We start from the raw sequence: 17,048 nt of genomic DNA, 5'->3' as shown, positions 1-17,048 counted from the left end.
CTGTTGGAAAGTAGGCAGACTAATATGCAGTTAAAATAAATTTTTTGACCGCCTATATCATAAGATCCATACGTAGAAGAAGATCCAAGATAAAAAATTACCTCAAACGTGCAGATAAATAACAAAGACTTGCGAAAGTAGGCAGACTAATATGCAGTTAAAATAAATTTTTTGACCGCCTATATCATAAGATCCATACGTAGAAGAAGATCCAAGATAAAAAATTACCTCAAACGTGCAGATAAATAACAAAGACTTGCGTACTCGTTGAGATGTTGTGCGGCAATTGAAGAGATGTCTCTATTAGTATCCACACGAACTTGTTGGAACTCCGCGCGTCAGTGTGCTAGCACTTTGAAGACGGCGGCCTTTGGAGTTTCTCTCTCTCTCTCACGATTTCAGAAGCACGGTGGGATGATAAAAAAGGTCCATCCCATGCCCCTTTTTATAGGGCTGTGACATAGTTTCTCAAACCGTAAAGAGATTGGGATTCCAATCAGACAGTTTCTCAAAATATAATTTGTTCAAATCAAATCATATCTTTAAACCGTGATTGATCATATCAATTTGATTGCTAGGAGATAGGTTCATTGAACTTGGTTAGTATTTCTTTCAAACATGATTAATCTAATCAATCCTTATCCAATTACCCGATTGCCTCACAACTAATCATATCTCTATACGACTAAATTTATGCGGGCCTTCTTAATAATGTTCCAACATGTTCTTGTGTTCGACCCAATAGGTTTACACGATGTTGACAGTGAGTCAAAATACTTTTTCAGCCCACAAGTCATAAGCGGATCCTAGCAGGACATTATGACTACCCAAATCATGTAAAGGTCATCTCAGACAAAACCTAGTCCACAATGGACATATGTCGGTCTCTTCATTACTAGATATCTTGATTGAACTCAAGGCAGGAAGCGTGTCAACCTTATACAGTTCAACTTTTAATTTCTCGCACCTGAAGTTAGACTGACTTCTCAATAGTTGACTCTCAACTAATTAGACATGGCCATGCACTTTCTCAGTCTATCTTCTTCGAGGGGCTCAGAGATATCATACTCTCATTTATATGAGAGGGGCAAATTCCATCTTGACCATTACCTTTATTATTATCCGTTTAGGAAAAACGTTTGGTAACATCAAAGTATACAATCCTCATGTAGAAAACCGTGATAATCTCATGTCAAAAGACCGAACATAACCATTGTATGAAACCTACTGATGACACATATAATCCATGTAGTGTTTCATAGCGGGTCAGTCCAGTATCATGTTCACCAACATATACCCATGTGATTGACTTGATATCTCATATCCATGATCCATGAAACATGATCATCAATCAATCCACATACTGCCTATAAAATCATTAGTGTCCCAACCAATGACAAAAGACAAGGACTATTTAGAATAATATCATAATCTAATTACAGAGTTTCACGTTCAAGTCACATTCTTAATGATCCATAATAAGTGATTTATTCAAGGGATCGAATAACAGATTATTCATAGAAGTTGCATAAACATAAATTAAACACAATCATCTCTATGATTGGTCTCTAGGGCATATCATACTAACAACAGCCCCCCCGTCCCCTTCCTTAATTTTCCAGCAGGCTAATCGTGATCATCGGCGTGTCCGTTGTTTCATTTGCTTAAAATGTATGATTTTTCTACTGAGCTTTAGAATTTTTAATTTTATTATTATTTATTGTTGAATTTAGTTTAAAAACCCTAATTTATGATAAAAAAATAAACGAGTTCAATTCTGAAAACCCTAACTCAACTACATGTTAATTCATTTGAACAACCCTAGTAATTATATTTTTTTTAAACACCTATAAATCCTAACTCATTTAAGTTTCATTCGTGCTATAAGTAGGTGTGATATTTAAGTTTGTGATGTGAAAATATGTGAAATAAATTTTTTAACCTAGACGGATTTCTTACTTCCGTCTAGGTTGACTTCCGTCTAGATTGATCAACCTAGACGGAATTCCGTCTAGTTTGAGTCAACCTAGACCGTCTAGGTTGACTTCCGTCTAGATTGATCAACCTAGACGGAATTCCGTCTAGTTTGAGTCAACCTAGACGGAAACAAAATAAACGGACCTAACTAGATCAACCTAGACGGAATTCCGTCTAGTTTGAGTCAACCTAGACGGAAACAAAATAAACGGACCTAACTAGACGGAATTCCGTCTAGTTGAACTAACCTAGACGAAATTTGGATCAACCTAGACGGAAATTTCCGTCTAGGTTGCTCGTTTTTCTACTAGTGCTAGGATATTAGCTAGGGTGATTAGGATTTCTCCTTAATCTTCAAAATGGGCACTAGGAAATTTCACCACCCCTTAGTATTAATTAGCATCATGAGACTTTTCAGTTTTCACTGCCATTATGCTCTTACCTTATACAATACATATGTTAAATGAGAGGGGTAAACTGCAATTTTTGAAACTTTCTGGGGGTAAACTATAATTTCTTAGGGTTAAAGTACAAATTCTCAAACTTTGAAAGGGTAAACTACAGTTATTAGAGGGTAAACTGCAAAATCTGAAACTTTTAGGGGGTAAACTGCATTTTTTAGGGAGTAAACTGCAATTCTATAATTCTTAGGGGATAAACTGTAATTTATTGGGGGAAAATTGCAATTTATTGGGGGAAAATTGCAATTTATTGGGGGTAAACTATAAACTTTGAAACTTGTAAGGGGAGCAAGCTGCAATATTTTGAGGGATCAACCGCAAATTCTGAAACTTTTAGAGGGAATAAATTGCAATTTCTAGGGTAAGCTGCAATTTTTTGAAGGGTCAACTACAAATTCTGAAACTTTCTGGGGGTAAACTGCAATTTTGGGGGATAACCTGTAATCTTTGGGGTAAAGTGCAAATCCCGAAACTTTTAGGGGATAAATTGCAAATTTTGGGGTAAACTGCAAATTTTAAAAATTTTAGTGTTAACTGAAATTTTTTGGGGTAAACTGCAAGTTCTGAAAATTTCAAGGGGAGTCAATTTTGGGGTAAAATGCAAATTCTAAAACTTTTAGGTGTTAAACTGTAATTTTTAGAGGGTAAACTGCAAAATTTTGAGCTTCTAGGGGTAAATTGTAAAATTTGAGGGGGTGATGTGCGATTTCTAAAAATATTAGGGATTTTAAAGAAATATTTATTGCTGTTACTTGCTATTTAAAGATATTTAATGGGCTGTTTATATTGCCAATATACTATACACTATTGAGTGAGATGTAAAAGGTGGATGGAGAATTTGCTAAGTTTATAAAGTTTTAATATCAATCCCATTATGAATCAAAATAAGTTAACCAAACATGAGAATAAGATTAAGGAATCATAAATGATCCAGATAGTTAGAGAGGTTTCAATATGACTTTCAAGATCTTGGATTTGATTCACATGAAAAAGAATACGGAAATGAGATGTAATATCCCTCATTTTTCGTTTAGCATTTTGATAACATTCAAGAAGGCAAGGAAGTGCGGGATCAGGGGGCCAAGCATGCAACTGTTGTAATTTTACCCTTCCATGTGAAAATTGTGGCTAACACAGTTGGAGGGCTCTTCTCTCTCTCTCTTTTTTTTTTTTCCTTTGGAGCTTTTTTTTTGGGGGGGTGGGGTTGGGTTGGTGTTCTCACAAAATCTTAATAATATTAAAGGAAGATTTCTGATAATTAGGGGGCAAAATATTAATTTCAGGAATTAATTTCAAATTGTTAAAGATTTGCCTTGGAAATTATGAACTGTTAAGCCTTAATCTACAAGACGCTTTAAGTACATAAAATCGGGGAATTCATTTCAGACCTGAAAATGGTTGACAGAGACTAAAAAAAAGGACACAAGACAAAGCCAGCAAATATATACGTAAAATAACCCAAGTGAAATATATATTGATCTCATGATAAAGACAACAATACTACAAAGTCCACAGCACGAAAGCAACAGCAGATTACAGGCCAAAACACGAGCACAAACTAAGATGGTGACAGAGACTAATCCCCACAATCAGCACATGATCATGAACAAGAACAGCCTCCACCTTATTTTTACTCTAATCTCCTATGTAATAACCCCTACTAGAGATTTTTATGTCCCCACCTCATAAAGAGCTCTTATTTCACCCTGCATAACAAACCAAAGGCCAGTGCATTAATTATCTTCATAAGAGTTATCGCTCATAACGTAAAGAAATAACAAAAATAATTTATTCCAGATGGCTTAATTAATTAGTTACATTAACTAAAATGCATGTTTATAGGATGCATATTCGACAAGATAAACCAGTTTGATCAACTAGCTAGCATATATGTCAAATATTCCATGTACAAACCTCTATTAACATTTAATATTAATGTGTAACGCTGACCTTTTTAATTAGTGGCAGGTAAGCGTACTTAATTAATGACAACTAAATAAGCTAGCACTTAGATAACTAATTAATTATTTTCTCCAAAATTCTCAAACATTTTCACAGGTTTGGAGTTCAGATACACTGATAAAAATTCTTATGGACATTAGGCTTAATATCACCGACAAGCTTGTCCCTATCTGTATAATTTTACCCGCCCATGAGAAAATCACAGCTGACAGGTGTTCTAATAACAAAATCTTAATGTTGAAGGAAGCTTTCTGGTAACCCATAAAATTAATTAAGTGGAGGGTATTCTGATATTTTGAAAGTGACAGCGGGTTATCTGATAATCATCCAAAGTTAAGGGCTTGTTGGTGCAAAAAAAAAGAAAAAAAAGAATGCTTACTTAGAGCAGTCAGTGGAAGTGCTAATAGCATAAGGAATATTAACACCACATTTGGCAGGAATCCCGGCGGTAAGCTGAGGGTTAAGCCCACTGATCCCAGCGGACGCAGGTGTGCTCTGCGCAGCAGCATTCAGCCCCTTCACGCCGCTGCAGCACCCCGGCGTCAGCGGGCCCTGGCCCTGCGCATACTTAATGCAAGGGCCCAGATAGGAGACCACACTTCCGCATGAAATCGCGCTTTCGGCCCTTGGAGCTGCGACAGCGATGAGAGCGAGGACGAGGAGGGAGGAGAGGAGAGCGAGAGAGCGAGGCATCTGGGATTTGGTTTAGTGAAGTGAGGATGAGTTGAGCGAGACGTGTTAGGGTTGAGGGGTGTAATTTATAGGGGGGAGGCGGAGTAGTTGGTAGTTGGTAGTTGCGATATTTGAATAGGGGAGTAAATGTGGTTTTGCATTTTGAGGTAAGTTTGAGGGAGGGACCAGGGTCCAGGACTCCAGGGTAGTTGAACACAGGCGCCTGCACCTCCTCCTGCAACGTTTTGGACAACTACATGGTTAACTTGGAAATTTGCTGATTTTTTGTTGGTGATTCATACATGTAACTAATTGTTGGAGAAGTTCGGATATTTTTTTTTTTTACTGGATAGGTCGTAGATTGTGTCTCTGCATGCTCATTCATTTTATGCGAGGCTTGGCTTGAATAAATACATAAAATGAGCGGCGGATAAGGAGAAAGATGGATAAATGGTTATATATATAGCTTGAGCTCAGGAGTTAAACATATACATGTTTGGTTCAAAAGTCGCTGCTGTGGAATTCATTATAACTTTGTTCGATTACAACAAATTCGAAAGAATAATCTTTTTATAAGACTTTTTCTACACAACAAATCAAAAATTACAACTCTTGAGAAACAAACACGAAAATCGTCTATCAATTCTCGTTTTCGTGGGACTTTGCCTGTGCCGGGAACGCTTTGGTTCGTGGACCGCCGATTCACAGATCGTGAAGAGGGGGCTTATGATTCTAACTTCGTTATCGAAGTAGAAATTGAAACGATATCTTATCGAAGTAAGATAGTCGTTCTTCTTAAAATCAAGTCAAAGCTTAATTTCAAGGCGTTGCAAGAAAAGAACCCAAATCTCTGCTCTCTCTGCTCTGGATTGCTCTCAAATGCTCAACTTTTGATCTCTGCTGGCCGCCCCCTGCGAAAATGGCCTTCGTGGGGTATTTATAACCCTCTGGATGAACAATGCTCGCGAGACAGCATTTGCTGTCTCGGCGGGCGAGACAGTGTTTGCTGTCTCGCTGGCCGAGACAGTGTTTGCTGTCTCGCCCAGCGAGACAGTAAATTTGCTGTCTCGCCCAGCGAGACAGTAAAATACTGTCTACATTTCTGGCAGTTTTCGATGTAACTGCTTTCCCACGTTTCAAACTCCGTTGGGCGAGACAGTGAAAACTGTCTCGCGGGGGCGAGACAGTGAAAACTGTCTCGCGGGGGCGAGACAGTGAAAACTGTCTCGCCTGGGCGAGACAGTAAAAGTCTGTCTCGCCGGGCGAGACAGTAAAGACTGTCTCGCCAGGTGAGACAGTAAAGACTGTCTCGCCTGTGAGACAGTCTATACTTGTGTTCTTCTGCCTTTTTGGATGATTTCCTCTTGAGCTGTATTTGGATATCTTTCAGCATTTTTTGACGCCTACAGATACCCCCTCCAAAGTATTCCAGACTCATTCTTTTATAGAGGAGTTCTGGGATACTTTGGATAAGATAAGTTTTGCTTACGATCCCTTCAATGCTTGGTTGAGTAGATTGTGTGGAAGGACTTGTACACGACTTCAATGCTTGATCTCTTCTGTTTTTAGTCTATTCAGTTCTTCGTAGAATAGTTACAATTCTCCCAGCGTCGCGTTTATCGCTTGACCGTTGTTAAGATCCTGAATTGAAGTTGGTATTTGCTCTTGTGAATTCAGCGTTTACCACTGAATTGGTCTATCCATTGAGAATTCCTCAGGTTATCCTTAAGAATATTAATATTCTCCAGAAACTTCCTATTGAGGGTGGGAATACAGTTTAGACTCATGTACCCATTGGAGTATTTAGGTCTCTATTTTGTTGGTAGAGATGAACCCAGAATCGGAGGGGAAGAATTTTATATTCTATCTCCTGGTCTCTTGTTTGTTGGTAGAGATAAACCCGATGATGGAGAGGAAGAATTTTATATTCTATCTCCTGGTCTCTTGTTTGTTGGTAGAGATGAACCCGATGATGGAGAGGAAGAATTTTATATTCTATCTCCTGGTACAAAGGAAATTTGAAGTGGGATTTCTATTCAGAGAATCTGAATAAGGTTTGATCAATTGAGATTGGAAGCAATCTTAACTTTTATAGTTTTGATTGCACAAATCGAAGCTGGACCTCTCGTTCATGGAAGGAATCGAAAGGGGATTTTGGTTTTGGTCCTAACTGTGGTAAGGTTTGACCAAGTGGGAGTTCTGAGATGATCCTAACTGTTTAAAGGTTTGATCATTCAATTTGTGGACCTCTCGTTCACGGAATGAATCGAGAGGGGATTTTGGCTTTGGTCCTAACTGTTTAAAGGTTTGACCAAGATGGGAATTTGAGACGATCCTAACTGTTTAAAGGTTTGATCGTTCAATTTGTGGACCTCTCGTTCACGGAATGAATCGAGAGGGGATTTTGGCTTTGGTCCTAACTGTTTAAAGGTTTGACCAAGATGGGAATTTGAGACGATCCTAACTGTTTAAAGGTTTGATCGTTCAATTTGTGGACCTCTCGTTCATGGAACGAATCGAGAGTTTGACCAAGTGGGAGTTTTGAGATGATCCTAACTGTTTAAAGGTTTGATCATTCAATTTGTGGACCTCTCGTTCATGGAAGGAATCGAGAGGGGATTTTGGCTTTGGTCCTAACTGTTTAAAGGTTTGACCAAATAGGAATTTAAGACGATCCTAACTGTTTAAAGGTTTGATCGTTCAATTTGTGGACCTCTCGTTCACGGAATGAATCGAGAGGGGATTTTGGTTTTGGTCCTAACTGTTTAAAGGTTTGACCAAGTAGGCAGCGAGATGATCCTAACTGTTTAAAGGTTTGATCATTCAATTTTTAAAGGTTTGATCGTTCAATTTGTGGACCTCTCGTTCATGGAACGAATCGAGAGGGGATTTTGGTTTTGGTCCTAACTGTTTAAAGGTTTGACCAAGTAGGCAGCGAGATGATCCTAACTGTTTAAAGGTTTGATCATTCAATTTGTGGACCTCTCGTTCACGGAATGAATCGAGAGGGGATTTTGGTTTTGGTCCTAACTGTTTAAAGGTTTGACCAAGTAGGCAGCGAGATGATCCTAACTGTTTAAAGGTTTGATCATTCAATTTGTGGACCTCTCGTCACAGAATGAATCGAGAGGTTTGACCAGATGTGAGTTTTGTGAGGGAAGATTGATCTAAAGAGGTGATCGAATCTCATCTCAGCAAAAGAGTATTCGAAATTCATAGTAGGAGTTTAGTGTTTATCACTTTGTTCATAATGATCGGGTTATCCCTAAGAATATTACATTTAACATTCTTCCGGGAACTTCCCGTTACATGAATTATCCACCCCCAGTTTTCTTTGTAAAACTGGGTGTAATGAGGAGTACGTTATCCTCAGTCGCATGTTTGGGTTATCCTTAAGAATATAAGATTCTCCAGGAACTTCCCTTTATATAAATCATCCAGCCCCAGTTTCCTTTGCGAGACTGGGTTTAACATTGTACTTAGTTGGATAACCGAGAAGCAGTTTATACTCGTATACTCTTTGGAGTGAGGGGAAACAGTTTATACTCGTGTACCCAATGGAGTAATATGGTCAGCTTTTACTCGTGCTCCCACTGTCGCCGTTATGACGCCGGAGTCAATTAAGGCTTGGATTTTGTTTTTGAGTCCAAAGCAAATTTCGGTGGGATGAAGAATCCTTCTGTGGTACGCACAGTAATTTGGATCCGTAATCATCTTAGCTCCATCCTGATCTTTAATAGGTGGTAGCTCGATTTTGTCATTAGCGAGGAGGTATTCCAATATGGCTGGAGCTTCATCCTCTTCGAATGAATATTCTTTTTGAAACTTCGGATCGAAAGTTGCGTTCCCAATGATTGCAGATGTCATTTGTTGGCCTTTCTCAGCTTCCTTTCTTTTAAGAAAGTGTTCAGCTTGTTCGCCACGAAATTTTAACTCCTTCCAAGTTGTGGACGGCTCAACCCCCAGAGCTTCCAAGACATCGATGGAGAGGTTATTGTGGCATGTTTGCAGGATGAACTCCTCTGTAATAGGATCTCTGCAATTCATCGCCATGTTACGGAAGCGTTTGACAAAATTATCGACTGACTCTCCGTCTTTTTGCTTCTCATCCAGAAGTGTTCCGATTGATACTTCAGTGTCATCATCGAAGAAGTTGCTGAGGAACAAGCTTTCCATGTCGTTTGCAGGATGAACTCCTCTGTAATAGGATCTCTGCAATTCATCGCCATGTTACGGAAACGCTTGACAAAATTGTCGACTGACTCTCCGTCTTTTTGCTTCTCATCCAAAAGAGTTCCGATTGACACTTCGGTGTCATCATCGAAGAAGTTGCTGAGGAACAAACTTTCCATGTCATCCCAGCAATTGATGCTCCCTGGCTTGAGCCGTCGGTACCAATCGAAGGCGGGCCCACGAAGGGTGCCAACGAATGACCGGATCATTAAGGCCTCGTTTCCAGAGATTATGCCCAAATGAGACTTGAAATAAATCAAGTGTTGAATCGGCGAACTCTTCCCTTCAAACGGTGTGAAGTTAATCAGATTGAATTTGGTCGGGTATGGTATTGAATCCCATTCCCTCGGATAAGGACATGGAATACCCGTCTTCTTAACTTCTTGAGCCGTCATCAAAGCATTGATTTTGTCTTCAAGTTTTTGCATTTTCCCGTCATCGTCTTCATTTCTTTCTGAATGATGTCGAGTAAAGATAATTGGACCACCCCCAGTGAGAGGTGCTATTGAACCACCCCCAATATCGTTATTGGGAGGATCCGTTAAACCACCCCCAGCGTTATTGTCATTGGGAGGTGTATCAGCCATAATGACTTCATCCACCTCTGGATCACTGTCCTCTACAACATTCCGAGTGTGGTGGCTGGATTCAAGTCGCTGATTGGACTCAGGAGGTTGAGGCTGTTGAGTTAACAGTTCTCTCATTTGTTGGATAGCCAACTTCATTTCTGTCTTCACTTCAGCTCTAATTTCTTCACGTTGTTTGGCTAGAGCTTCCTGAAGTATTTGAGTGAACTGATCAGCAGTGATTGTGAATACTTCTCTGATTTGTCCTGTGCTAGACATTGTATCATCAGAAGCGATTGCAGAATAAGTGTCCGAGAATTCATCCTCCGAGGACATTCCTTCTTGCATTCTCTTGTAGTCTCTGCGTCTGATAGCTCCTAATTGGAGTCGAGACATCCTTTGAGCAATTCTTGGATTGACTTTTCCTTTCGGGGAAAAGTCGGGATTTGAGTCACTTGAATGCTGTTTAGACTTTCTTCTATCAGCTACGTTGATGGTGACTTCAGGGAATTCATCATCTTGGGCAGCTGATTTTCTTTTGCGGAAATGTCTCAGCTTAGGCTTTGATAATACAGAGACTTTTCGTGGGATGATTTCTCGTTTGAAACAGTCACATTCTGATAATGCTGTTTTGACGAGTCGTGCACAGGGACAGCGAGAGTTTATCTCTCGAATAACTCTCTTTCGAAAATTATTCACAACCTCAATTTGATAATACGATTCATTGGTATGATTGCCAAAAAATCGTATCGTCTGTTGGTATGATCTCCCAGGTATGACGATATCATTTGGTGAATGCGTCTTCTTCTGGGAGTATAAAACCTTGTTGGCATTCTCAGGACAATTTATTTTTTGTCTTTAAGCGATCCAAGGTTATGTCGGGAGTCGCACGTTTAGAACCACCCCCTTGTGGGTATGGAGTCTTAACGGGCTCCGAATGCTGATTTTGGATAAGTCCAGACTTCAGAATCCAAACTTGGCGGAGTTTTGATGATTCTTTGGTCACCGTTTCCTTCCTCCTTTCTCGTCTTTGTTGTAAGAGAGTACGGGCATGAACAACGTTTGCACGACGTTTTTGTATACGTTCTTTGAGGGTCGAACGAGCCCTTTTGACGAGTGTCCATTCCTCCGTTGTGAATTGTGCAGAAACGTGAGTAGTTCGTCGTTGCGTTGAACGAACCACTTGTTGTTTCCTCGACTCTAAATCCGCATAATAACGAACTCCGTCGGTTTGTTCAAATGCCTTAGCTATTTGACGAGCACGACGCTGACGCTGTCTCTGACGAGCTCTTTTCGTCAATGTCGTCGGGCTTTGATTCGATGACTCTTCAATTAGATAAGAGCCATTTTGAGCAGAGGTGTTGCGAGTGAAATTCTCAGCAACAATCAAGCGAGAGTCTTCATTTTGTGCCTTCTTTGGCATGCAACTCTTCCTCAATTGTGAGATCCTCTTGTACTTGCGAGATAATGAAGATCTTGAAGAGGATGATGAGAGATATTCCTCAAACTTGGTCTGGTCGAATTCGTATTCGACCATGGATTCAACTGGAATCTTGATCGGCTGCGACACGACGGTCTCGGCAGCGAGACCGTTGGCTCCCACTGTGGTCGCCAGCTTGTTTGCGTCAAAAGTTGGTTTCGTTGTGGAATTCATTATATCTTCGGTCGATTACAATAAATTCAAAAGAAATAGTCTTTTTATAAGACTTCTTTTACACAACAAAAGGAAAATTACAACTCTTGAGAAACAAACGCAGGACCGTTGTTTGGATCGCTGCTTGCGTGGGATCTTTGCCTGTGCCGGGAGCGCTTTGACTCGTGGACCACCAAATCACAGATTCTGATTGAACCGTGAGGGGTTTAATGATTCTTCCTTCGTTTATCGAAGTAAGAATTTGAAGCGAATATCTTATCGATGTAAGATGTTCACTCTTCCAAAGATCAAGTCTGAGCTTAGATCTCTAGGACTCGCTATTAACTGCCTTCCCACGTTTCAAACTCCGTTATTTTGGCAGTTATCCACGTGATTCTCGCCCACGACGTTTCCCACGTTCTTGAACAGTTAGTGGCCACGTGTAGAGCAGTTACAAAGGTAGTTTTGACCATCTGAAAGCTGTCTCACGTGCGAGACAGTAAATTCTGTCTCGCACGGCGAGACAGCAAAGACTGTCTCGCGTGGGCGAGACAGCAAAGACTATCTCGCTTGGGCGAGACAGTAAAAATCTATCTCGCCCGCGAGACAGTAAAGTCTGTCTCGCACGGCGAGACAGTAAAGATTGTCTCGCGCGGCGAGACAGTCAAGTCTGTCTCGCATGGCAAGACATTCAAGACTTGTGTTCTTCTGCCTTTTTGGATGATTTCCTCTTGAGCTGTATTTGGATATCTTTCAGCATTTTTTGACGCCTACAATACAATTAATTTTTTTGGATTTAGTTGGGTCCAAATAGATTAGCCTAGTCTATTTTCTTAATGTTTCTTTCCAACCCCAACATCGATTGAGTCTTTTTTTCAAAGAATTTATTCTTCTAGGTTTCTAATGAGAGGACAAACCTAAACTATGAAGGGGAGTATTTTAGTTGAAATTTCACAAACCATATCGAATTTTGAGGGAAATTTAGGGTAAATTTCACAAAACACTCTTAATTAATTTGAGGAAATATTTTTGGGTGAAACAGACTGAACTTGGAGGGTTTGCCACGAAATCCTCCACGAACCTTTTCCCCTAAAGCTTTCTGATCAACTTCGAATAAAAAAAAAACACTTACTTGGAGTAAATGACGGTGATGCCATTTCCATTGTTCGGGGTTCGTTGAAAATGTGAGAGTTTAGGGGATATCGTAAAGGAAAATCATATGGTACTACAAATCCTTACTATTTAGGGGATATTGTAAAGGAAAATCATATAGTTCTACAAATCCTTACTACCAAAAATGGGAAGGGTTTTTTCTTAGAAATCATATCATAGCCTCATAGGTACCCTCTTTAAAAGTGGGAGTTAGAAAAAAAACTTTCAATGAACAAAAATATCCTTGACTCATTTAGATATTACATTATTATCCTATCCTAATTAATTTGTCTAATTAATTAGTATAAACTTCAATATCCTATCCTATTCTAATTAATAGGTAAATATATACTACGTACTTTTGATTTGATAATAAAAAGTGTGGGACAAAAATATCGTTGACTCATTTAAATATTACATTATTAACCTATCCTAATTAATTTGTGTAATTAATTAGTATAAGCTTCAATATCCTATCTTATTCTAATTAATAGGTAAATAATATGTACTTTTGATAATATGTGAATAAAATAATTCCAATATTACTGGCTAGGTTATATATCTTGATATTTCTACATATGTAAGCTCTTCATCAAAGTATATTATTGGCTAGGGTATCTTGATACTTGTATAAGTTATAAGATCATCGCATTTGATTTAGACATATTTTTTTAATTAATTATATAATTAAAAATTATATTAAGATTAATATTATTGGCCAGGTTATTTTAATTAAAAATTATATTAAGATTAATGTTAGCTAGGTTGTCATGGCATTTGTACATGTTATAAGCTCAACATATTTTTTTTGGCCAATGAAATTTTTTATTCATTTACCAAGTAAGGAAGTTTTTTACACCACAAGATACTGAGTCTGAAAACTGAGAATCACCAAAGTTTACCTATATATACAAGCTCTCAAAACATAGAAAAACAATCCTTGCTAAAAAATCAGGATTGTTAAGCACAATGTACAGAATTTCCATCTTAATCTCTTTGGTTAAAGTATCTGTATCTTTGCTTTTTAACTGGAATAATCTGCAGTTTCTTTCCCACCATATGATGTAGATAGAAGTAACTAGGGCCATTCTTTTGAGCTTTTGATTAAATCCCTTACCTCTCAATCTAGTAGTGAACCAGTTCAAACAATGATGCCAATTGTAGGACTTCCATCTGCATTTTAGCCAAGCCAGAATGTTACTCCACACACATCCTGAATATTCACACTCAAAAAACAAATGATCCATGGTTTCAAGAGAAACAGAGCACAAACAGCAAGAGTTTGAGTTTGAAATCCCCCATTTTTGGAGCCTGTCTTGAGTGAGCAATCTGTTATGGATTGCCAACCAGGAGATAAATGAATGCTTTGAGATATTAGATCTCTCCCAAACTAATTTCGACCATGGAACATTATTTGCAGCTGGAGAGAGAGCATGATACAATACTGAGAGTTTAATTTTTCCATCTTTATAATAGGAGCTGATCATGTTCTTCAGATTATCTATACCACCACTAAAGGTTAGAGCTTTATCCCTTACCTTAATCAACTGCTTCCACATCCACGAGTCACCATGTCTTGTATTTACATTCCAAACGTCCCTCTGCTTTAAGTATGTGCCATGAACCCATTTGATCCATTACAGCTCCTTATTAATATGTATGTACCATATACTCCTCAAAGCAGATGCAACATTCCATACAGGGGCTGAAAACACCCCAAACCCCCTTGCTCCCTCCTCATACATACTGTCTTCCATGAAATTAGAGGCGACCTGAATCCTTGACGTGATTTACCCCACAAAAACTTCCTGCATAACTCATCTATTCTGTGAAGGACATTAGTAGGAAGAACAAAATTTAATGTCCAGAATATTTGGATTCCAAGAATCACACTCTTAATAACTTGTAGCCTCCCAACATAAGAGAGGTTTCTATGCTTCATCCAGATATTGAATTGGTTTTCAATTTTCATAAATAGAGGCAAACAATCCATAAAGGATAGCCTCTTAGATGACAGTTGTAAGGACCATAAATTTTCGATACTAGTTAAAATAATTTTCTGATATTTTAAAATACTTAATTATTATTTTTAAAAAGAGTATTTATATTTTCTCGATTTTCTAGAATTTTCTATGATTTAAAAATGTGATTTTATACTTATTTAAATAATATTAATATTTATAAATTAATTTTGTGTGGTGAAATTTTTTGGAATTAATCTGTTATATTATCGATACTATTACGTACTATTTTAAATAATACGTTGTATTATCGATACTATTACGTGCTATTTTAAATAATACGTTGTATTATTATTACTATTACATATTATTTTATGTATTATGTTGTATTATTAATTACTTATTAATTGTGTAATTTTTTGTATTATTTCTACAATTACGTATCAACTGTCGTATTAACACAACTGGTATGTTTTACTGTGTGGATAATTATCCCATAATTATTTAATTTTAAATATAAGTAATTATATTTTTTATTAATTATTCTTATTTAATTGTGTAATTTCTTGTATTATTTTTACTGTTACGTATTATCGGTTGTAATACTACAACTGGTATGTTTTGAAGTGTAGATAATTTACACGTAATTATTTATTTTTTTATGATTATTATTATTATTAATTAATTTTTTAAAAATCCTAATTTTTCCTCTCTCTCATCCACTCTCGCGAATATACTTCTCCTCTCGAATCTGAGAGGAGAAAATTCCGTCCACTCTCTCTCTTTTTCATTCCCTATAACGCAGCGCCGCAACCAAAAAACCGCATTTACAAAACAAAAGCTCACAACCCCTCAACATTCCGATAGCCGCCTGACCGTCGACAGACCCCAGCCAGCTGTACCTCTCTCCACCCTGAGCCTATAAAAGCCACCCCAACTCCGATCAACCCCCAGCCACCGCCAAAAAGGAATTCCAACCCAAACAGCAACCCTCTTCTTCCATCTCCGCACACAAAAACAAAAAACAACACCCGTGGTCGGCCTCCCCGACCTCTGGCTCTGCGTCGGCCTAACGGCAACCCCGTCAGCTCGCCGTCCAGTAGCCGCACGTCGCTCGCCGCCGCTGAGCTCAGCCACCGTTCCTAAGCTCGCTGTCCACATGCCATCACCGACGTTTCGTAGCCACCCTTGAGCTCTGCCGCTCCATCCCCAGCTCGAGAACTCCGCTCGAACTCCACCGACCACCCTAGCCACCGTCAACCACCCCACTGCCTTTCATCTCGCAGCCGCTAGCCCGCACCTAGCCTCCCGGCCGATAAGCAGCTCAAGCCCCCCCTCTCTCTCTCTCGTTCTCAGATCCACCGCCCCTTCTCGTCGCTCCGCCTCCGAGAACGCCAACCCCCGCTGCCCTCTCCTCATCACAGTCCCATTTAAGGACCATGAATTTTGATACTAGTTAAAATAATTTTCTGATATTTTAAAATATTGAAAATATTATTTTAAAAGAGTATTTGTATTTTTCTCGAATTTCTACAATTTTCTATGATTTAAAGTCCAAGCTTTATATTTATTTAAATGATATTAATATTTATAAATTAATTTTATGCGGTAAAAATTTATGAAATTAATCTGTTGCGTTGTCGATACTATTACGTATCATATTAAATAATATGTTACATTATTATTAATACGTATTATTTCGTATAATACATTGTATTATTATTACATATTATTTTGTATAATATGTTGTATTATTTCTACTATTGCATATTATCAGTTGTGTTAGTATAACTTATACGTTTTATTACGTAGATAATTATCCTATAATTATTTAATTTTAAATGTAAGTAATTATATGTTTTATTAATTATTCTTGTTTAATTGTACAATTAGTTATATTATTTCTATTGTTGCATATTATCAGTTGTGTTAGTACAATTTATACGTTTTATTGTGTAGATAATTATTCTATAATTATTTAATTTTAAATATAAATAATTATATGTTTTATTAATTATTCTCATTTAATTGTACAATTAGTTGTATTACTTTTACTGTTGCATATTATCGGTTGAATTAGTACAACTTGTACGTTTTAATGTGTAGATAGTTTTTACATAATTATTTAATTTATTTCGTGATTATTATTATTTTTAATTAAATTTCAAAACCCTAAAATTACTTTATCTATATATATATATATATATATATATATATATATATATATATATATATATAATTGCATATTATCGGTTGAATTAGTACAACTTGTACGTTTTAATGTGTAGATAGTTTTTACATAATTATTTAATTTATTTCGTGATTATTATTATTTTTAATTAAATTTCAAAATTCTAAAATTCCTTTATATATATATATATATAGAGCAAAACTTCTGTCAACTTAAGTGGACGTCCACTAAGTTTCTTAT

General features: G+C 37.7%; 1 protein-coding gene across 1 annotated transcript; it reads right to left on the bottom strand.

Moving 5' to 3' along the window:
* LOC109830036 (non-specific lipid-transfer protein-like) lies at positions 3,882 to 5,142 on the bottom strand. The gene is made up of 2 exons (XM_020397186.1): positions 4,780 to 5,142; positions 3,882 to 4,144 (listed from the first exon to the last, which is right to left on the bottom strand). The coding sequence occupies exons 1-2, from the start codon at positions 5,091 to 5,093 to the stop codon at positions 4,135 to 4,137; spliced, it is 324 nt and encodes a 107-aa protein (XP_020252775.1). The 5' UTR covers positions 5,094 to 5,142; the 3' UTR covers positions 3,882 to 4,134.

The sequence above is a fragment of the Asparagus officinalis genome, chromosome 2, assembly GCF_001876935.1.
Source record: "Asparagus officinalis chromosome 2, Aspof.V1, whole genome shotgun sequence".
Taxonomy (NCBI): Eukaryota; Viridiplantae; Streptophyta; class Magnoliopsida; order Asparagales; family Asparagaceae; genus Asparagus; species Asparagus officinalis.
The sequence above is the reverse complement of the archived record's forward strand: the minus strand, read 5'-3'. Positions and strand labels throughout refer to the sequence as shown.

What these genes read in the sequence shown, in the direction of transcription:
- LOC109830036 (XM_020397186.1), bottom strand. Translation starts at nt 5,093, where the DNA reads ATGCCTCGCTCTCTCGCTCTCCTCTCCTCCCTCCTCGTCCTCGCTCTC.